Here is a 23,356-nt window from a genome sequence, read left to right as displayed (position 1 = left end):
GGGCCAGAGAGGGAAGGCCTTGCTGGGTGTCCACAAGTAAATGCCTTGCATCCAGCACACAGACACGTGCCACCCCTCCCCAAGCCCTGACGGGGCTTTGCTACTCTGGACAGGCAGATAGGGAAGGAAATGCCACAGAAGTGGCCCCCAGCCACGGTTGGAGGGAAGGCACTCTGCTGCGAGGGGGCGAGCCCAGTTCCCTGCTGCCTTCATTCTGCTGGGCAGCAACAGTGCCCATGCCTTCAGGGGTTCCCCTTGTGCTGCTGAACAAGGCGTCTGGCACTGCCACCCCAAACCTCTGTGTAAATACCAGAATTACTCCAAAGCACCTCCATGATCCCTGCAGAATTCACAACTGAAAAACAAGTATTTTGAAATACTGCTACTTATAAATAGTCGTTGAAGACAAAACAAAACTTGGCCCATATTAATTCACTTTATAAGGTCCTTTTCTGTGGAATATGTGGAATAACACGCAATGGGAATAGGCTGTTCCTTACAAATTTAAATCCTTTCCATGTTCTTCTGGGGCTTTGTCCCTTCGGGAAAGAAAATAATTAAGCTTAACACATAAAAAAACTTCTAGTCTGTTTGTCTCTCCAGAATAAAATAGCTCACTCAGATAATAGTAAGGAAACACAAAACCATGCATATAACACTACTTAAGATTATGAAGCAGAGAAACAATACTGAAAAATACGAACTCCAAAGTCAGAAAACTGGTGGAATCCCAGGTTTCATGCTAACAAATGCAAGCTAAATGTCAGACCTACAGCACTCAAATTCTGTGTAATAAACAGATGGTGTGTGAAAGTGCAGGGCAATCACAGCTACCAGTCCTACACTGTACAGGTACAGCCAGCCTGTTTGGGTCCAGACCTCAAGAAAAACAAGCTGAAGCTTCAGCCAGTGTAGTAGCAGAAATAAAGTATATTTAAATTTTTACATGCATTTCTGAGCAAGTTTGTTTTTTTTTTTTTGTTTTGTTTTTTTGGGTTTTTTTAATATAGCTACTCAGCTTCCCAAATCCTGTTGCAAAACTGTGGGGACAAGGAGCCTAATCACCGCCTAATCACCTGTGGAATTCTCACATGGTTGTCAATGGGCACTTAGTTTCTAATCCCATGGAGTCCTGGTTTGCTGATTTCACCTGACTGCTCTCGGGTTCCCACCACCCACTACACCGCATTTCCTTGAGCTGGACAGCTGATTTTGCTGGGATAATGCTCCATGACATCTGTCCTTGTGACACGGGGTGCACAGCGCCTGCACGGACACAAGCCAGCTCTCCCACCAGAGAGCTGTGGGAAGCAGGGCAGCCCAGGGAATGGAGGGTGTAACCAGCCTGCTGGTGGCCAGCTGAACCAGAGTTCGCCACATGCAGTGCAAGTGACCCAGCGAGACAATTGAGCATCTATAAAAAAACCAGAAACCTCAGGGAAAATTTGTCTCTAAGGAGTGGCGAGAAAAAGGTACATTATAAGAAACTGGCAGTAACAAATTTCTCAAATGGAATTAAAAACTTTGGGCTGTCTATCCTTTGAAATATGCCTTTAAAAAAAGTTATTATTTCAAAAGTTATGCTTATTAATAACAATTCCTACATCTGTTAATAACTAAAACATTTCATCAAATTAACTAAGCTACAGCTCTGCCTATGACAATGTATCATAAAAGTTGGGTTTGAACTGAACATCACTTTTGTTGCATTACTCCATATTGGACAAGTTACACATGAAGAAAGAAGGAAAAATATAAAATCAGCATGCTAGGTGCACTATGCATTTAGAAAAGCAAAAATACATATATATGATATCCAGAAGCAATGTTCACTTGATCTTAGCTATCCTGGGGAAAAACATTCTTGCTGTGGGGAATGCTGTTGGTAAAGTTCAGATACCTGGATTTTCTAAGGGAGTTTATGTTACATTGCTGGGAGTTGTAATGATTTGGGAGCACTTCATGCCTGCTTTAGGCTTCTAACTAACTCATGGGGTCTGATTGGTTCTCTGAAGGCAGGAGCCCAGTTCTTTGGAGAGGCTAAAGACAGGGAGGTATCTCTACAGACCGTTAGGGCACCCTCACCTTCGGTGCTTCAAGCTCTCTCGAAGTGTCTGAGGACACTGAGGTGCCCAAGTTAAAACCTGAAGATAAACCATGTGAAATACAGTACATCTAACAGCACAAATATTTTAAATAAAAGTGAAAAAATATCGGTAAGGATTTATCTAACTGCAGGTACTTCGCTAATATAGCTGTCATTTCAAGGAGGTTATGTCCCAATTTCATTTCAATGTACCCTACTCTTCACCTTGGCTGTAGGAAAGCAAGGCAGTAGGATGCCTTAAACTATTTGTAAAATAGACCTAAAAAGGCTCTAAGTCAAGTCCTCCTCTCCCAAAACTATGAAATAGTCTTTCATGTATAAACGCTTCAGTTTCTTCAGACACTCTGCAGCCATCTTGACTGAGCCTTCACAATCCCATCTTTGGTTCCCTGACGGACACTTTCCACCCCTCCAGCACAAGGTAGGCAGGTCGTTTTCACCTACAAATGGTGTGCAACCAAGAGGTATGCAAAGTATTTCTAACCTCACTCAAGGATTACAGTTGCATGGTCTCCAGTCTTACTCGGGGATTAAGGTACTGAATAAACTGATTGTTTCTCTGTGTACTTTCTGCTCGGTTTTAGTCTACTGCAATCCCTACAAGCCATCAGCTCAGCAGCTCAGTCAGGGCCGAGAAAAATCCAACACTCACGACCAAAAAGCTCCTACTGGGCAAGTACTGAACAATCAAACAGTGATGTCTTTGAGATCCCTTTTCTCCAACTCATAAAACGATTATATTTACTTTGTCAAGAAAGCAATTTCTGATAAACAGATGGAAAATACAAATGGCAATCATCTACACAGACCTGGATCTGCAGTGTGCTGGGGTGTGAATTGACTGCACACTGGCTGTTCTGTACTAACTCCTCACAGGAACAGTAAACACTTAACATACACATAACAGAAATAAGTATATACCAAAGAGGCTTCACTTCTCTATTTGTACTCAGTGCACATCCAGGTGTTGCAGCAGTTCAGAGGGACAGAGTAGCTAGAGTACTTGACATTCACACCTTCTATAGGACTTAAAACTTTACATTTTCTCAAGCTTCGCACATGGTAAACTATGTTCCTTTATTAGGAAGAAACATTTTAATGTGCAAGAACACTTTATTTGAAATTCATATATATCTGGTGCCCTACTGGGAAGATTTCTTTGTCAGCTCTATTTGTATCAATTAGTGATTTCTGAAAGTAATTCTCACTTTGTTTTGGGAGTTTCACTATTTTTTCCTCTGCTGCTTGATCTCTTTTTACCCCTGCTCCTGGATCGAGAGGAGCTCCTGCTCCTGCTCCTGCTTCTGCTCCTGCTGCGTGTCCGACTGTGACTCCGGCTGCGGCTGCGGCCTCTCCTCTTCCTGCCCCTGCTGTGAGACCTCCTCCTCTCTCGACTCCTCGACCTCCCCGACCGGCGCCGCCTCTTGTTTTTGCGGCGACTCTTTTTCCTCTCCGATTCTCCGTTTCTGCGGTAGGAATGGTCTGGGCTCGGGCTGCCCCTTCTCCTGGACCGGCTGTAATAGTCATCACGATGGCTCGATCGGTTCCTCCTCTCAGAGTTTTTAGACAACTGATGAGTCCGTTCAGGAGAAATACGTATGTCTCTATTGGCCTCCCAAAACTCATTGTTTGGATTTTTGAACACGTGAAGAAAGTTGCAGTGTTTCCCTCTAGGACACTTCTGCCTTTCAAATAAACCTGCAACAGATTAGGGTTTGCTTTTTTATGAACCAGACCTGTTAAATCTCTTTCTTCATTATGTACCAACTGGAAGAAATGTAATAAACTGAATTTTGCTTCTCCAAACAGAAGAACCTGCGTCTGATCACCTATCAATTTACCTCACACAAGATTAATTTTCATTATGTACTTTTCTTGGAATTAGCTTTTTAACAGCTATGAAGATTTGGTTTTAGCTTAGAACAAACGTAACTTTTAACTTCATTAAGTTTTATTTACCTTAATGTAAGAAGGTAAGTCACATGTTATATTTACTGCTTAGAACTGCTGATAGTCCAGAAACTGCTGTTGCTTCTCAAGAGATAAATCAGTACTTCCTGGAGTTTCCCCTTTAAGATTATTATTTCCAAAGCTAGAATCCACACCTTTTTTTTCTAGACCACGGTTCATCCACTAGAACAATTCGGACATTTACGTGACATGGTGTAATACTCCCTTTCTTTCCTGGATCTACACAAGCAAGTTAGCACATTTGTCTTCCAAACAGAAATGAATACAACATTAGGAAGATCTGAAAGCTACAGCCTAATCCCTCTTTTTTACTCCCATGAGTGAGGATTCTTTCAGTAACACATATTCTCTTTTCCAAGACTCACCACATATGGCAGTTTTCCACCTCGTCACAGGACAGAATTCACAATGAAGCTGTCTGCCTGCATACCATCGTCCACTGAACAGAGCCAGAGCTGCCTGACAGTCCTTCTCCCTTTAAAAAGTAAAAACAACAGATGGCATTACCATCACACAAGAATTTTAGACACCCCTTACAATTCTGGATTCCTGTGGGGTTTCACCCCCGGATTGGGGTGACCCCAAAAGATGAAAAAGTCCCTCCTCCAACCTGTGCCTTCGAAGAAAGACTCAGTAGTCCTCTGTTGTCTGTTCTCAAGGTAGTTTATTGTTGGTTATCTAAAAGATTCTTCTCCTGAGCTGCTGTGGCCCGTTCAGCAGGTCAGACAAAGGCACTCTGCCCTCCCAGGGGCTGGGGCCATCTTTTATATCACACATTCCATGTTCCATGTTTATACCTTTTCCCCAATGCCTACTATCTATATTGAATGGTGACTTTCTACTCTAAACCAATCTGTGAGTGCCAACATCACCAAAGACATGGAGGTTAGGAAGGAGAAAGAAAGAGGACAGGGCACACCCAAATCCCTCCATCTTAGAATCCCTGACCCCCATGTACAAAACTTGGACCCCTGTGTACAAGGCTTAAAACCCCCCTGTACAGCACTCAAAAATCCTTCCCTTCACTTTGTGACTACTTCTACTACAATACCTAAACTTTTGTGACTTCTTGTTCTTCCTGCAAAGTTGGTAAACTGTTCCATGGGTCAGATTCAAAGCCACGGGGGTCTCTGGCTGCATGCCAGGGTCTCAGATGCTTTTGACCTGGGTCTGGAACATCCGAGAATGTCTGTGGGACATTCTGAGTTCCGACAGGTTCCCACCACAGTGTGAGAATGAACAGCATGGATGATACAAACACTTCTTACTCATTACTCAACTCTGGAGCTCTAACCAAGCTCTAACCCTTGGTAGGACTGTGAGTACTTACGACTGGTACTGCACGTACACATTCCCTCGCAGGTGAGGCTCATAGTTGCAACTGACCTGAGGGGATGGAAACATGAATTTAAGGCAGTGGAAGCTTTATGCTGTACAGCAGCTCACACATTCTGAGACGGGCAATTCTCACTTAAGACAGTTCATCCGCATCAACTTAGAGATGATGTTTTTCAAAACACTAAGTGTTAACAAAACAGAAAAAAAACAAACCAAAAAAAGCCTTTCTGGCTTATGTTTAATGTTTAAATTATACTTTGATTAACTCTGGGACCTTGGCTTCACTTCGTCCACAAGAAAGCTTGTACTCCATTGTCTTGCACTTGTCTGGGCCAACCCTACTGTGCAACAGCCAAATCCTGCTCTGACAACAATTATTAGTATCCTCAAGTGGAAATGAGGGATTCATTACAGTAAGAGACTCTAGAGCAATGTATCCTCACAGCATCCCTTTAAAATGGCTTCAAAAAGCTGGTGACACCATCTTTCACTGTACAGTTCTGAAAAACCTTTTTTGTAATAATTTAGCATTCAAAGTAGATCTAAAGCTTTCAAAAATTAACTTTGAAAAAGCTTGCTGCTAGTTACAAAATATTCTGACAGGCAGGTCCAAGCAGGTGGAACCCAGTTCTCCAGGACAAACTGTGATTCCAGCCTCTGCTGCCCGCAGGCCTCTTCCAATATCCGCAGCAAACAAAGTTAGTGGCTCCTTTCATCCCTGAACCCTGACTGACCCTCAGGGGATACCTCTTTGTATGCTGCATCAGCAAAGGGCTTCAGCCACAATAACAAGCACTTGTATAATTAAGTATTACAGGATAAGGAGTCAAACTATTTGAGATAAACAGTGTCCATACAAGAACAAGTGAGACTGATTTTTTTTGGGTAGGAAAAGAACCCTAGTGCTCTAAGGTTGTGTTTTATCAGGATTTTCCAGATTCTGGAGCAGCTACCCAGAAAAAACAGCCAGAATAAAACCTTGGGCTACACTGGAAAAGTAAGTAAGCTGACATAGGGGTGTGTATAATCTGATTCTAAATGGTCACAGAGTCTCAGCTCACTCACAGTTAAGATCCCTGCAGCCAACATGTTTTTTGAAGCATCTCTAATGTAGCGAAAATGTGCATGGGAATCATCTTGCTGTTGCACAATTGCCTCAGAAGCCAAGGAATGCCACACTAATAGTCACAGAGACCCAAGCAGGTGTACCTCAGCACACCTGCACTGAGCCATGGTACAGAGCCAAGGATCTGACTCTGTTGATCAGGCTTTTCAAGCCATGCTCCATAGGGAATCTGCATCCTGTTTTCTAGTGGAGGACAACCTGCTATTATTCCACGAGTCAAAATATGGAGGGGATGCTCCATTCCTCCAAACAAGTGAAGGTTTCTTACCTAAAAATCTCATTACACAACTACTGAAAACTCACTCCTACTTTCCTCTTGCTTGAAATGCTAATGCCATCTCAGTCCTGAGGCAGCTGTCAGTAGATGAACACAAAAGAAGAAAAGGCACTATATGCCTCCTGGTGACTGCAGAAAACACTCAGGAATGGCAAGCAGAAAGGGATGCTGCAGTAGATTCAGATACAAGGAGATTGCACCATCCTGCATATTTTTGGGACAACATTCATCTCTGAGGTCTCCATTTACAGATCCCTCTTTATCCCCATAAGAAACAACAATATAAATGGGAAAAAATCAGTACAAAACACTGAGCAAACCAAATGCACAAACTAAGGATGGATGACAAATCTCCAAACCATTTATGTAACTTACCTTTCTATAATTCTTCCTACTGAAATATCTGCTATCTTTTCAGTTCATTGTAATCTGGTTTTATTTTATTCAGCCAGTCCTAAAATGACATTGTTTGGGTGTACACTCCAAATGCATTTCATACCCCCACAATTTCATTCCTTAGGCCCAACTACAGTAGCTCAGATGTATTTATGTTGTCTAACAGTCTTAATGGACCCTCAGGGACTTAGCACAGGATAAGATAAGAAAGGAATATGAGATAAGGGGACTGTTGAGTAGTGTGAATAACGTGCAATACAGAAGCCCAAGCTTTTGTAACACTTCAGAGGAATGGGAGAGAAGATTCACCCAGAGTAAGATGGTGCTCTGTAAGAGCAGTGACAAGTTTACAGGTGCCCTGAGAGATGCACAGCTTGTTGTGAGGACACAGCATAGCTCTCTAGTGCCCAGACGATTTAGCTGGGGCATGCTGGACAGAATTCCTCTTAAGGCTCATAAACCACACATAGATGCATACCTTGAATTGAACCACCTTGCCCACATTCTGAAATTCGGGGAGCACATCCTCGTAGAACTCCAGGAACTGCTGGTAGGTCTCCTCGTCGCTGTACTCCAGACTGGCATCCGTGTCGTAGTCGTCCCTCCGGCACTGCTCCATGCCAAACGTGATGAACATCCCTCGCACGAGCAGCGTCTTGCTCGACGTGGGGTAGTTGTGCTTGCGAGAACACCTGCACAGGTGTAGGGAAGAAAGAAAAGTGTCAAGTTTGGCACTGTCAGCAGAAGATACACTTCTTGAAGCTTCAGACATTTGTCATTTTCAGTTACAGTTACTATAAAAGAAAATCCATTCGTAGAAGATCAAGATATTTCAATTGCTAAACCAAATATTTTGGAGTGAGTTTGTACATAACCTTAAGGCTTCCTTAATGCCTTTAACAAACACATTCTTGCTTAAGAAAGCAGAACTACAAAAGTTATAGATACCAGTGTCACAATGAGAGCTGAAGCAATTTCTTTTAGACTACAAGGGTTAATGTGTTCCCATTTTCTGAAGGGCTTAAAAGATTGTCAGGAGTCTTTCTATAAAGAGATTTTGAAGCAAGTCCCTGCTCTTCTTTTTGCAAACTGAACAACTTTTACTGAAGTTGTTTTCATCATACAAGAGTGGAAGGTGGGAATGTGGGAAGAACAGCACATTTAGACCTGCGCCTGGATAAGACTGGTATTTTTCCACTTCTAACAAAAAAAACCCCAAATGAAAACAAACAAATAAAAACAACAACAAAAAACCACAAACAAACAAACAACAAAAACCAAAAATTGCACCCCCCAAAACAACCCCAGAAAACCTACAAAAGCAAAAAAAAAACCCAACAAACAAACAAAAATATTAAAAGATTCTTCTAAATCAGTTGTGTCTTAATCTGCAACTTCTTGGCGGCCATAAAATATTAGATCTCCCTCCCCATCCATCATATTCAGGCTACCTTGCTAACACGCTGAAATACAGTTCTCCCCTAGACACCTTTAGATTCAGTAAGAGCACAGATGTTCTCATGTTTATTTTACTGTGCTTTATGACTCCCATTCAATATATCCCCAAGCAACTGGGTCATGCACTCTCCAACACTTTTCTCCTTTTCATGACATGACCAGAAAACATCCAGACTAGTCTAGTCTCTTATGTCACTGGGCAGCACAGAAGAACTGCAGGGAGGTCAGGTCTCAAAATGGACAACTGCAACCCAGACTTCAGCTAGGAAGTTTTTCTGTACCCAGTCAATCAGGAATGGACTCTCACCTTCTGGCCCCTTAGACTTCAAAAAGCAAACAACAAAAAAATCTAATCTCCAAACCCAAAACTAAACCAGGAAACAATTAATTTGATGATTATTGTTTTTTATATTTTAGAAGCTGCCTCCTTTTGCTGTTCAATTTCAATAATAGAACAGAAAATATTAAACCCACCCAATATTGTCTGTATACAAAATGATATATTCACATGACAGAAGGTACCCCGAGGAAAATGAATTACCCAAGAATCCATTATTACTGCAAAATGTTAGGGTTTGAATTACTGGGGAAATTGGTACTATCAAACTCAGACAGTTTCAGCTTCTTCAGGACACAGAGAGCTTTGACAAGATTCAATAGTTATTTGTTGATAACGCTGGCTCTTAGTTTTTCCCAACTCCTTTCAACCCATCCTTCCAATCCTACCCTAGCTGTACAGTCATTCAGTTTAGAGACAGCACCAGATGTTAAAATGACCAGATTATGAAGGAAGCAGGTATGTGAAGAAAAAGAAGAACGATGAAAGGAAGGTAGCTGAGATCAACAGGGGTGAAAGAGGAAGGGCAGAATGTGATGTTTCTCAGTATTTATTTTCCAAGGGTTATTCATAGTTCAAATGCAAAGTTCAAAGCAAAACTGAGTTTTATGCAATCCATAAATAATCCATGGAGGTTATCTCCATGAAAGATCACTAAAACAAAAATACTGCAAAGACTACAAAGACCCAAACATTTGAAAAAAATGCTGTCTGCAGTGATACAGCTGGTGAAACTTTTATTATGGAATTCAACACATATTTCGAATAGAAAAAAAAATATGTGAACTTGAAGCTTCCATTTAGTTGAATTATCTTATAATTATCCACAACATACATCACACTGGAACAAATTACTCCCAGGATGAAGAAAATTACAATAGCTAGACTGCACATGTTTCAATGATACAAGTTAGCAAAATAACCTTGTAAGTTTTTGCTGAAGAGTCATGTAATAAATATCAGAGTCCTTCCCTGCTAAGCTGTTGTTTTCCTTAGCACAAAAAAAATCAGGGATTTTCAAACCAGAAGCTGCATTTGGGTCATCATTGTTCCTGGCTGCCAATGAACATGTACTCCATAAACTCATTTATACTTCTGGTTTCCTCTGCATCCTCTGGGAACAAGTTTGCCATTTGTTTCATGTAAGACAGTCTTTCCTTTGCCAAAGCTGGTAAACATTCTGAGACACCTGAGTAAATTGCAAATAATCATTCCCACCCTACTCCTGAGTTTGCTGTTCATTTACCACAGTCCTCCTCCATCCCTCTCTTTGAAAGCAGAGTCTGGACTTGTCAGCCACTTCTACAGAGGTGTTGCTCTGTAGAACAGAGCAACATCTCTCATCATCCTAATGAGCTTCTTTGTTCTTCCCTTTTACTACACTTCCCTCCTGAGACAGGGGCACCCTGGCAGTATACCAGAATCACAACTGAATGCATCACACATTTAAATAGTGAGAACTCTGGAAGCTACCTAACAACTTTCCCAAGTCTGCAGATTTATCTTAGCTTACTTTCTTTAGTCCATTTGGGATTTGAACATATGCAAATTAGAAAATATAAAAAACCAGCATCTGACATATCATACCTGAATTAATAACAGACCATATACATTCTATCAGAATATATCTGTGCATGAGTCTGAGCTAAGAAAAACCAATGTAACCAGAATGCACCATCAGTAATATGCCATAACAATAAGTAGCTCAATTCCAGCCAGGCAATGCTCTGCTCTCAGTCCACATCCAAATACACAGAAGTATTTTATGCAGCCATTTTTCCTCAGTTTGCTTATGACCTAATTAAGTTGCCTCTGTTTATCTCCCCAGCACACTTCTATCCTGGTAAATATTCAATGCATTACCTGTCTCCAAATCGGCAGGAACCTGTTTTAATATAAAATGGGCAATTTGCTCTATCCTTCTCTGTTCCAAGATTCTCTGGGGGCTCTGGGTTATGCCAACTCACACCATTCTCCAGCTGTGGAAGAAACATTAAAATAGACAAAACTTAGAAAACAGTAAAGAAACAGAGTGTCAAAAATAAAACTTAACAACTGAATTCACACGCAGTTATGAGCACTATGTGTCCACAAGGCAAGCTGAACTGATTCAAAGCATTGTTTTTCAAAGCTGTCCTGTGCCTTGGGTCTCACTTTAAACATGTGTGCCATGGTTTAACCCCAGCCAGCAGCCAAGCCCCAGAGAGCCACATGCTCACAGCCCCACCAAGTGAGATGAGGGAGAGAATGGAAGGGTAACAGATATAAAACTCACATGTTGAAATAAAGACAGTTAAGGAGGGAAGGCAAAAGCCAGGCAAAAAAGCAAAGCAAACCCAGGAATTAATTCACTACTTCCCAGGGGCAGGCAGGTGTTCAGCCATCTCCAGGAGAGCAAGTTCCCACCACGTGTAACAGTGATGTGGGAAGACAAACACCATCACGCCAAATATCCCCTCCTTCCTTCTTCTTCCCCCCACTTTATACACTGAGCATGATGTCAGATGGTCTGGAATATCCCTTTGGTCAGCTGGGGTCACCTGTCCTGGCTGTCTCCTCCCAACCAACCATGCACCCTCTGCCTCTTTACCAGTGTGGCAGTATGAGAAGCAGAAAAGACCTTGGCAGAAAAGGCCTTGGGTCTGTGTAGGCCCTGCTCAGCAATAACAAAAATATCTCCACATTTTCAATCCTACTTTAAGTGTAAATCCAAAACAAAGCCCTATACTAGCCACCATGAAAAAAATTAACTCTACCCCAGCCAAAACCACCACAACCTGGCAGAGAGAAAGCTGAGACTGTTTACTTATTTTTCTCTGCAACAGCCCAAAGCTCAGCAAGCTCACCATTATCACTGTTATGTGCATCTAGAAAAGCCTAAAATAAAAGTAACCTGCCAAAGGACAGAATTTTAGAAAATTAAATTCATAGTTAGCACTGGAAGTAAAAGTGTCCATACTGATCATCTTGGGTCATTAAGAGTTCTCTAATTCAAAATGGCTTCACCAAGTTGCAAGCCTTGAATGACTACAACCAAGATACATATTTTAAAAGGAATTTTCATTCTAACCAATCTGTAAAGCTGACCGGCCTAAGTTCTCATTTTAAATCAACTGAAAATTCTTTTACTCACAAGCAGCATTTGACCCAGCTACCAATTCTGTTCATGACTTGCAGCCATAATTTTCTATCACCAGAACAGCCCTGTTATGTCAGCAGTAAATGAAGCCTGAACTGCTCCTCTAATGCAGTCTCTAACATACCACATTTCTGACTATTCCTTTGCAGACATGACTGCTAATGCATCTTGAGCTCTGGGCAGGCAGCAGTTCAGAGCAGTTTCCTATCCATCTTAAGAAACAGATTCCCTACCTAAAGAACTGTTTAAACACGATTTGGAACCACATGTAACTCCAATGTAGCTATGGCAGTCAATAAACAATGGATAACCAGGTTAAAATTTATTTTTCAGATTCATGCAGTGGTTTAAACAGAGCAAGAATCTTCACAAGTTTAACCATGCGACGGGGATAAAAATCCAAATTATTCTTTAAGGCAATCTCTAAGAGTCACATGAAAACTGCAGTTTTCTACACATGGCCAGCTTGAGATCCATGCTCTTCCAGGCATCCAAGCTTCTCTCTCCCCCACCGTTTTTTCTTTTCATTAAGGATCTGTGCCCTTCTCTACCACTGAATCCTCTTATTTAGAGCCTGACATCTGCTTAAAAAGACAAGTTTATCTAGCCACCCAGGACTGACAGATTTATTTAGAATTACAGTTCACAAATAAACCATCACGCACAGTGGTTTTTAACAGCACACAGCAGTATTTCCAGGTTCATTTTGACTCAGACCTCCTGAACAGTCATCAGCATGCACAACTGCACTGCCACCAACCAGCCAGAAATATGCTTAATTATGTTCTGCCCAGTAAATAATTGTTTACAGCTCATGCAAGCCACTATATATTAAATTTATTCAGGCCATTAGGTTCTGGAGAGCAGATGGACAGCATGCTAGAAGGCAAACACTGGATGGAAATTAAATTACTTTTCAGTTCTTTTTTCAGAAAGTCTCTGAGCATACCTGGCTTTCAGCTTGATCCAGCATCCTCTGCACAGCTGCCTATAAATGGTGCAAACACAGGACTAGTGAAAACCCCGAGGATATGCAAAACATCTGGTTTCTTTAGTTAAGAACCTAATTTACAATGCTCAGTGATTATGCATAATGAAAGTGTGATGGGGTTTGCTTTAAAAGCAGGAGATTTACTTTGGCTCTGTAGCAATTCATGTACTACCAAGCTGTTAAAGGATACATCAGACAAGACCCTCATGTAGATGATCTTCTAAACTAAATGACAGACAACATAAAAGTTTAATTTTCTTTTTCAAAACTATCATTGAACTACTGATGCTTAAATCTATCTCCTGCTCTAGTACACAGCCTGTTACAGGTGAGTTCGTAATTGTTTAGCTGCACAAAATGTTTTAACTTACACATTTAGTGGAACACACAGAAAAATGCAATGCTTAATGAGCCTCTGTTAAAGCAAGAGATGTAACTGGTAAGAAACTTAAACGTTGTAAGTTAACCATATCTAGCCTCCCAAATACAGGAAAGCAATGAGGATATTCTTTCCCTTCATTTTTCTAAGCGGGCTGAGCATAACAATACCACTCTCCAAAACTGGCTGGACACTACTTCTAATAAATTGCTCTATGAAGTTCCTAGAAAAAAGATATTTTAACATAATCAGTACAAGAAAATATGCTAGGACTGGAAGACAATTAATTAAATTAAAAAGAGCAAATAAAAATTTAAAAATGCAATTAAAAGTAAGGACCCAGACAGCATCTGGCACTGATCACCAAGGATGTTAGACAGTACCTGCCCTAACAGAGAAAAACAAAATGGAACAAACAAACAAAACTCCCTGAACCATGCAAACAAAAAAACCCAAAGCCAAAACTAATCCTTCACCCTCTCCAAAAAAGCCTCAAGCCACCACCACCCATCAAACCAGAAAATCTATTTCTTCATTTTAGGGAGGGAAATTAGTTTTTTTCTTGTATCACTGTTAGAACTTGAATAAACTGCTGTTTCAAGACACAGGCAAAGCCAGTTAAAAAACTTTCTGCTGCTAAAATGGGTGGCTCTGCTTTTAGCTGGGTAATTAGTTTCCCTCTGGGTGCCTGTCATTGCCCTCTATGAGCAAATTAAACTCACTATCCCTGTAAATAATAACCCAGAAAAACACAAAGCAAAGAATCCAGCAACCAAATAAAAAAGAAAGCTGCCTCCATCTAGTTCAGGGACACCAGTTATTCCACTGAGGGCTTGGGCACATAAAGAGACAAGGACAGAGGGGAGGAATAAAATCCTGCTGTTATCATGGTTCAACTTTCTCCAAACTGTATCTCAACCCTAAATAAAGGACACAAGCATAATTTTCTCTCCCTACTCTGCAAAGACAGAAGTGGACACCTGAACACCAGAGGAAGTAAGACAGGAAATACAATAACTGCTGTTCTTTGGCATCCCTCGTTCAAGTGTTACATCATCAGTGGCACAACCAGCTACTAACTGCAGACAGCCACAGCTGTGTGCTCATGGCTCTTCTCCTGCTGTGGCTGTCAGACACAGCCACAAGACAGCTCCCAGTGACATGACTGGAAACTTTGTGACTGTGGAGAACCTAAAATGACCCAGATCCTAGAAAGCTGCAGTCACTCTTCAGTGGCAGTAAGAGGCCAGTCCTCACACTGGATAACTGTACAGGACATCTTACATCCAGGTCACTGAACTTGGAGAACTTAAGGCGAATGTATTGTTAACAGAAACGTTATCAATTACTCGCATCTTCACTATCATTTTTATTCCACCCAAGGAGCTCTGAAAAAAGATACATCCTGTTGGATGAGTCAGGTAAAGAAGAGCTGTAACACATCTTTTGATTAAGAACTGTGTTAAGGAACAGCAGCAATGTAATTCCATATTCTATTTCCTCTTTGGGCATTTTCTTCAGCACTGACTGTGTTTAACTGGGACATTAAGGAAGGATTATCTTTAACATATGATGCAGAAAGTGCACTTATCAGAACCTGCATTGGCACAGTACCTCTGTATCTCCCTGATGTAAACAATTACATACTGTGAACAACCAGATAGGTTAACAAGAGTTATATGGACCCTCTGGATGCCCTTTAACTCTGAACAATGGTTTAGGAGCTTAGACAGAATGAGTTAACTAATGCATTTGCTAATTATAAAAAATTCCTTTTCAACATGCATAACTGTTGCATCTGATCATGTCACAGGACATATAACATGTATATCCTCCCACCACCAGGAATCACCTCTCTCTCTCTCTTCTCCTGTTGCTTCTGCTGTGCCGCTTCTCTCTCTTTTCTTTGCTGCTCTTCCCATTCTTCTTTGATCTTCCTCTTTAAAACAGAAAAAAATAAATTAAGAAACAATGCTTTACAATCAAAGACAAAAGCACCATGTTGCATTACAACTCCTTGACCATTAAGTTTGCATCCGGTCAGAAGCAACTAAATCTGAAAAAGGCCCTTTTAAGAGCTGTTGTTTTCTTCTCTTCTCAGTTCTGCTTTGCTATACAAAAGAGTGGAGAGTGTGTGCTTTCAAACACACCAACATCATGAAAAAGAGGTCCATCACAAAATAATGACAGTTACTACAGTAAGCTGCCTTGCTGCCTAGCACAACTCTAAGGTTTTATATCTTTATACCTCTTCTTCCTCTTGACGCTTTCTTGCAGCTTCTTCTTTTTCTTTCTTTAGCTTGAACTCTTCTTGGGCCTTTTCTTCTCTCAGCAACCACTGCTCATGTAGTTTTTGTCTACCAAAGAAACCAGACACCACTTAGACCACCAACTTAAGGACTACCCATGACTGATACAACTGTCATAAATGCAATTCAACATTGTATTTATTACTACATAATAACTGCAACTTATCCAAACCTATTTAAAGAGAAATTTCCATAGGAATCATTCAGGCTTTAGAGGAAAAGACTGTGTAGCCTGACATACTCAATAAGGATTGTGTTTCACAGAATATATTTGAACTTTTCAAAGTACTAAAATGGAATTGATTACAAAAGTGTTTATTGCATGTACGTAATTTTCTAGCTTTCTCACCTTTCTGCCTCAAGTTTTTTTTCTTCCTCTTCTTCCTCCTCTTCTTCCACTTCCTCCTCTTCCTCCTCAGACACAGATTCATCTTTTTCTGCAGCTTCTGAAAAAAGCACAATTCAACGCATCTACATAACTGCATGCCACAGCCAACACAGGTACACAAAATGGTATTTAAAAAAAAAAAAACAAAAAAATCCCCAATCACTTCTAATTCCACTGCCAGTACCAAACACTTCAGTTACCTGAGTCCCTTAGTTTGGCAAGCGCCTGCCGCTTTTTTTTCCTCTTCTCTTTCTTCAGAATAGCTCTGTACTTTTGATGGCTGAGGATGAGAGAACATTACTTATGTTAAAACAGCCAAACAAATAATTTTTACTGCCATACATGCACTTAATTTCCTTCAGCAATACAAATTCCCACAGACTGCAAAATTAGCAGGCATTTAAATGGAACAGTAACTCCACGGCAGCATCTGATGTTACAATGAAATCTGTAAATCTGTGGCTGTGCTGTTCAGACTTGCACATGGGCAGCAGCAAGAAGACACCACACATGGGGTCTGTTCTTTTTTGAGCTCTGTAGCACTCGACATCATCACCATCTCCATGAAATCTCCTTCAGCTCCTGAAACTTGGTCACTAGATAAGATAAGGGAGAAAAACTTGGGGATCTCCTACCCTACAATTTTGGTACAACTTTCAGCACATTCAGTCTTTCTTTTACAGGACATGAAATTTCAAGTCCTTTCTTTTCTCCTTTGTTATTTTCCACAGGCAGCAGTCTCAATGCACAGCTAACAAAACACACTCCACAGCCCCCACAGACATTCACAGCACTGCTCTTCTGCTACAGAAGCTTGGCCAGACTCTTCCTTGCTTGTCTGACAGCTTTGAAAAGCTGCCTACAAGCAGCACCATGTTTTCACTATGGTTAAAATGCCTCTAATGTCTAAAAAAGCCTTTTTATATCACGCTCTTTTCTGTCAAGTTTCATTCTATCTTTCCTCCTCCTAGCCAGGTGATAATGGAGAAACAGGAAGGAGGGATCATCTTCTGCTCTTGTCATCGTGCCACACCAAATGCTGATGGGAGATTAATACCGTCCCTTTTTGGAGCGCGTAATTTTAAAAGATTCCACAAGTGTAACTCAGCCAGCCAGAACTTCATCCCCATCTCCAATCCTGTTCAGGATTGCTCACATCCTCACCAGCTGCGCGTGCCGAGGTGACAGCACGGTGACAGCAGCGCCTGCCGGCACAGACCAGTGTCGCCACCTGGGCCCTCTGCCTCTGACCCGGCCAGCCTGGCCGCTTCTCACCTCGCGTCCCTGCCTGAAATGGATCGCATCCCTCAGCAGGTGCCTGGGGCTCACAAGCCAGAAGCTCCTTCCCAGTTCCTGGGAACTTCTTTTTCTTGAAACCCAAAGAAGGAAGGGACGCAGGAATTCCCCTTGCTCCCGGGCCAGCACAGGAGGAGCGGGCACACAGCTGACGCGCCAGGAGCAGTGGAGCCCAAGCCGCTCCAGGGCTGGGGTTCGCCTCTCCCTGCAGCCGCACGACACCGGAGCAAAGCCGGGGCAAACACCTGCGGACCCCGACCGGGGAATCCCGCTGCGAGCACGGCTGCCCCGGCCCGCAGCCTCCGCGGCGGGGCTGCACGGGGCTCAGCCCGGGCACGCACATGCCGCTGCCTCCCCGCGCCGCGGCCTCCGCTGTTCCTCACGCCGCCAGGGCCGCCGCTCTCCCGGGCGCGGAATGCTGTCCCGCCCCGCCGCAGCTAGGGCGGGCCGGCACGGCAGCCTCGCTCCCCCCGGTTCCGGCCGGGGACGGGACCGGCAGCGCCCCCCGCCCGCGGCTCCGCCGCCTCCGGGCCCGCTCGCCGCCTCCAGCGCGGCCGCGTTGCCGTCCCGAGAATCACCGAGCCCAGTTCCCCCCGTCCCGCCGGGCCACTGCCGCGCGGAGCTGCGCCACTGCCGGGCCCGGCCACGGGGCGGCCTCAGCCGCGGCCGCCGTGCGCTCGGGCGGTCCCGGCCAGGACGGGGCCCCTGCTCTCCGCAGGGACCCGCGGGCCCTTCGCCTTGCCCCGGGGAGTCCCAGCCCCGGCGCGGCCGCGGCCTCACCTCGGCTTCCCCAGGGGGGGCTCGGGCACCAACATGGGCGCCGCCATCTTGCTGTACCGACGGGGCGTCACGTGACCCCGCGGCGGAAGGGCGCGCAATCGGTTCCGGCGGCCGCGCGCGGGGCCGGGCGCGCGCCCGGGTGCCGGGGCTGAGGGCGGCGGGGTCGGGGCGCGCTGAGGGCGCGGAAAGGCGGCTCTGGGGAGCCCGATTTATTACCGAGCTCTCCCAAGGACCGCAAGCGAGGGGGTGCAGAGAACGTTCCGTTGTCACGGAATCGCAGGGTCCGGTTGGAAGGGACACAGTGGATCATCTGCTCCAACCCCTCTGCTCGTACAGGGCCGTCACAGGGCGCGGGGCTCCCTCCAGTGAGGGAGACTGTACACCCTCTCTGGGCAATCTGTTCCAGTGCTTGGTCACACGCAGTAACGAAGTTCTTGCTCGTGTTCAGGTGGAGTTTCCTGTGCATCAGCTATTGCCCGCTGCCTCTTGCCCTACTGCTCGGCACCACCGGGAATGCGGTCCCCCGCTGGACCCATCCTCTAACACCTCCTTTTTAATATGTGTCAATGAGGTCTCCTCTCATTTGTCTCCTCAAGGATGAGCAGGCCCAATTCGCTGAGCCTTCCCTGACTCTGAGCAATGTCCTCAGTCCTGTTGGACTGGGTGCCGTGCAGTGCCGTCTGAGCTTGCCTGGGATGCTGCTGCACATGGCAGCACCTGAGGGACGCTCCGGGCGCTGACTGCCTGCCCACAGCCCGTGCTCTGTGTGTGAGCTGCCTTGGCCGCGTTGGGGATTGTGTGTGGGAGCGGGCTGTTGGGTGCCTGCCATGAGGTGAGCTTTCAGTGTGTCCCTTGGCTGCTGCGAGCACGGCTGCCCTGCCCCACGGCCTCGCAGCTGAGGGAAGTCACAGGTCCAGTGCATTGATCAATTCAGCTCACACTGCTGGTGTATTCCCATCATCGCCTCTGAGGCATTGTACCTGACCCGATTATAAACGCATTTCATGGCAGGAAACTATTCCGCACAGACCCTCATGGGTGTGATGGGTGGTAATATGCAAGTTGTCAGTAATCAATTCCTCTGTGACAGGAGTGATAGATTGCAGCCTTCAGAGGCAGTGTGCTTGTAGCTTTCGTTTGGGCATGTTTTGCATAGCTATTAATAACGTACATTCTTGATTAAGGTCTAAATTACTCTCCCAAACCACAATGTAGGAGCTTATTTCTTACATCCTGGAGGTGATACACTGCAGAAACAGCCAGGGCTGCTGACACACCACAGCAGGCTCTGTCAAAATCTGACTAATTGACTGTGCTGTTCATTAACAGCATAATGAGTATCCTCTTTCTTATTCTGAAGCTCAGTGAAGTTATTCAAAGCAAGCATGTGACTGCTGTAGTCAGCAGTTACATTTGCCACTTGACCAATGAATATTCAGACCATGACCTCGCTGCTGTTACTTAACCATGTGCCAGATCCTAGACTCTCTTAAAATTAAGGAGTTGTCATCAGTAGTACTTCCACTGCTCCTTGTGCAGAACATACATGTAAAGTAACACATAATTTGCTGTTTCTTGGATACTGAAGATGGCAGTATTGGGCATTTAACAGCTGCTGAACCATTGGCAGCCATGAAAGTTTTGAAAAAAACAGCCAAATGTGTATCATAATCTTATTTCATTAAGAAAGTATAACTTTCATCCTCCCATCAGCAGAGGAAATGCCATAATATTAACCTTCCTTTAAGCTATTTAGAAGTCTAAATTGAGAAATTCTATCCTTTCTTTCTTTTGATATGCTACATTTCATCATGGCATTTTTCCAACGTTCTTGGGGAAGGCACCATCTTAAGGTTATATATTTCAGCAATTAAAAGTAGGATCTCATTTTAAGAAAACACAAAACATAACAGCTATAACAGATATGCAGGAGCGATTCTGGAAAAAGCTGTCATTCTCTTCAAAGCAAGAATACAATGGTTACATTTTTCTCCCTTTTGTTTATTAGTTTATACGCATACAGCAGCTTGGTTTTCAAGTCCAGGGGCAGACTTCCATACAATTTAATTGATAGAGTGTCAGAAAGAAAAAGATATGGCAATTCCAGGCAAGAGCCATTCCCATATCCAAAGTAATACTGCATTCCAGTCAGTAGCTGTTATTCCTTACACTGGAATTCTAGACCCCAGGCCTTCACAAGCATAGTTTATTTTTGTGGCAACCTTCAGGTTTTGGAACTCGCTCTTCCATATTTTCTAAAGAAAAATACTCCTTCATGGTCCCAGTACCAGATGAACCCTCTCATGAGAAGGTCAATACTGGATGCACGGATTGTACTGTGCGGGAAGCCCAGAGCAGAGAAACTCTTGGCTTACAACTTGTGGTTACGTACCAGGCAGTCACTCCCATGCACGTCCCCCCTTGCGCTGTGAATCTCCGGGTGTCTCTCCAGATGTGTGCACAGAACTGTGCGTGCACAGAAGGGCAGCTCTGTGTTGAAGTGCAGTGACTCTTTGGCACGCATTTGAACTCCCTTTCGCTGTGGCTCTTCTGGTTTCCATTTCCTGTATTTTCTGCCATTGTAGAGTAGCCTAAGCAGATAAGAAGGGCTGCTCTCTTTCTTGTATGCCCCAGTCCTCCTCTGTGGAAAAAAAAAAGATGCATTTGATAAGCATACAGATTATGTAAAAGTTGTCCTCACTATAATATTTGCCATGTGCTCCAGGAGAAGAGTGGCACCTTTCCTCATGGAGTTGTATATCTGTTTTGGTTTTTTTTTTCCTGGATGATGCAAATGGAAATAAGAGAATAGGAGGGGCAGTCAAATGGCAGCTATAGTAAAAGCAGGGAAACCCCCGACAAAGGGGAGAAGGACGAGGAGGACTCCATCTTATCAGAAGACTAATTGATTTCTTTATTATACTATATTATTCTATACTATATTACACTACATCTAAACTGAATCTGCCAAGCACTCAACTCAACTCAACTGCCCAGAATCTTGTGACTGTCTGCTGACTGACAGTCTGCTCACGCTCTTGGCCCTGATAGGCCAAGGAAACAAAACACCATCACTCCAGGTAAACAGTCTCCATATTGCATTCTACTTTGGCACAGCACAGGAGCAGCGAATGAGATAAGAATTGTTTTGATCATTCTTTCTCTGCTTCTCTCAGGTTCAGAGAATGTGAATCCCACAGGCAGTCAAATCACTAGCTTGGATTTGTCTGGCCCAGAAGATACATGCTAAGTAGGAGACATCCAGGAAGTGTGGATTTGGGATGGGTCAGTTTTCATTGATACTTCTTGGTGTGTTTGTATAATAAACGTGACAATGAAGTGTGGCAGCAGCACCATCCTCCCACCCCCTCCATGCTGGAAGTCTCTGCTTGCTCTCAGTGCCAGCCCCACTGTGGTCTGTCCTTGGTGCTTTCCACTGCAAGGTGCCCTTTCCCAGGTGATATATGGGAATGCTGGCAAGTGCATCCTTCGCCCACCTGCACTGCTGTCTGGAGAGCTAAATGATTTCTCACACACTGACTTCTTCTGTGAGCGCTGATAAAAACTTGGTGACAGCCAAGTCCCTTCTGCACTGTGACGGTGATGACTGTGGTGGCAGTCCTCATTCAACACCGTGTTCCCCCATGTCTTCTGGAAAAGGCAATGCAGTGTTTGTCATTTCCACTGCACCCAGGGAACTGCACAGCACTGTGCACAACTGCAGCTTGGGTCTGCAGTTCGCCAGGTACATTTCCATGAGTGACTAATGCTGACAGTCACACATTGACTCTTTCCTCGTAAGAATTGGACACAACTCTTTGAGACTAAAGATTAACTTCCTCGGAGTTTAAAACTGTTAATTTGTCAAATTTGAAAACTGAGGTTAAGTTTAGCCATAGTTGTTAATTAACTTATACAATAGCTATCAATATTTTACTTCCCTGGGATTTTCCATTTCAAAGACATTGAAAGGAGCAGAAAAAGTACATTGCTAATCACATGGAGAAGATTGAGGGGATTTGTTTGTTTGTTTTACCAAGTCATATGCTTTCTTGACTTTTCAACAAATTTCTCCTGATTTGTTTGGCAGTCCAAATTTTGATGTATTTTTAAATATGTACATACAGATTATACATGAACTTCTGTAGATCAAAAAGTACTGAAAAAAAAATTACAGAGATAGTCTTATTTTCAACCAGGCAGACAAATTCATTTGGTACAATAAGAGAAATAATTCTTTGCACTAGTTCAGTGACATTTCTGGAATGCAGATCGTGCATCAGATTCTTCATGGCTATGACCTGTAGCTCCACAGTTGTTAGGAAAAACAAAGATACTGTAAAAGAGGAACTACTTAGAAATCTAACACTTCACAAAGTAGTCAGTTAAAAACATGCCTTGCATATGTGCCTGGAGATTGTAATTTATTCAAGCAAACTGATGCCTGACTGATTAATCAGTGGCAAACAAATGCAGACATGCTTAAACAGTGCTGTGTATCTGGCCAAAATGGAAGCAGAGAGGCTGGGCAGAAAGTTATCCATGCATGTAGATTTATTACTAAGATATGAAGTGGCAGAATGTCTGTCTGTCTTTTTAGATTGTAAACTGAAAAGTTGTGGTGCTTTTTAAGACAGTATTTAAAAATACCATTAATTTGAAGCAAAGTTTTCCTGCTAACACCTGGTGTATTCTTGCATGTTCACCTGGCTTATTTAAAAAATGTGCTGGCTTTGGGAAAAGATTTATAGATGTGTAGCAATTGGTTGCTTATGTGCAGCACTCTGTGCATGTACAATTGGATATGCACATGGACCTTCAGCTGGATGCATTTGGCACACATCCACGTTGCTGTGCACGTATATATCAACTGCACGATGCTCTCCCTGTGAGCTCGGAGCTGGGGTGTTTATCATGCTGCTGCTTCTCCTGGCCTCCTCCCCTCTCTGCTGGAAAAAATAATTTGTCTTGCTTCTTGCCAGCAAGACAAATTGGGGAAAATCAGCCATCCTGGCTGGAATTCAGCAACTCTGATCAGGAAATCCAGTCATGTCCTCTGAGTTT

The 23,356-nt window shown here is 43.4% G+C and overlaps 1 protein-coding gene across 2 annotated transcripts; it reads right to left on the bottom strand.

Moving 5' to 3' along the window:
• Positions 1-996: 996 nt before the first annotated feature.
• ZRSR2 (zinc finger CCCH-type, RNA binding motif and serine/arginine rich 2) lies at positions 997-18,381 on the bottom strand. Of its 2 annotated transcripts, none has more exons than XM_038131072.1 (11): positions 18,293-18,381; positions 16,417-16,496; positions 16,178-16,274; positions 15,768-15,876; positions 15,372-15,458; positions 13,099-13,137; positions 10,874-10,989; positions 7,694-7,907; positions 5,409-5,464; positions 4,444-4,553; positions 997-3,805 (listed from the first exon to the last, which is right to left on the bottom strand). In XM_038131072.1, the coding sequence occupies exons 1-11, from the start codon at positions 18,337-18,339 to the stop codon at positions 3,312-3,314; spliced, it is 1,449 nt and encodes a 482-aa protein (XP_037987000.1). In that variant the 5' UTR covers positions 18,340-18,381; the 3' UTR covers positions 997-3,311. The 2 variants fall into 2 exon arrangements, with proteins under 2 accessions (XP_037987000.1, XP_037987010.1); XM_038131082.1 differs by lacking the exon at positions 18,293-18,381 and adding an exon at positions 17,492-18,277.
• Between the last annotated feature and the right edge of the window lie 4,975 nt (positions 18,382-23,356).

This window comes from Motacilla alba, chromosome 1, assembly GCF_015832195.1.
Source record: "Motacilla alba alba isolate MOTALB_02 chromosome 1, Motacilla_alba_V1.0_pri, whole genome shotgun sequence".
Lineage (NCBI taxonomy): Eukaryota > Metazoa > Chordata > Aves > Passeriformes > Motacillidae > Motacilla > Motacilla alba.
This window is presented reverse-complemented; position numbering and strand designations above follow the sequence as displayed.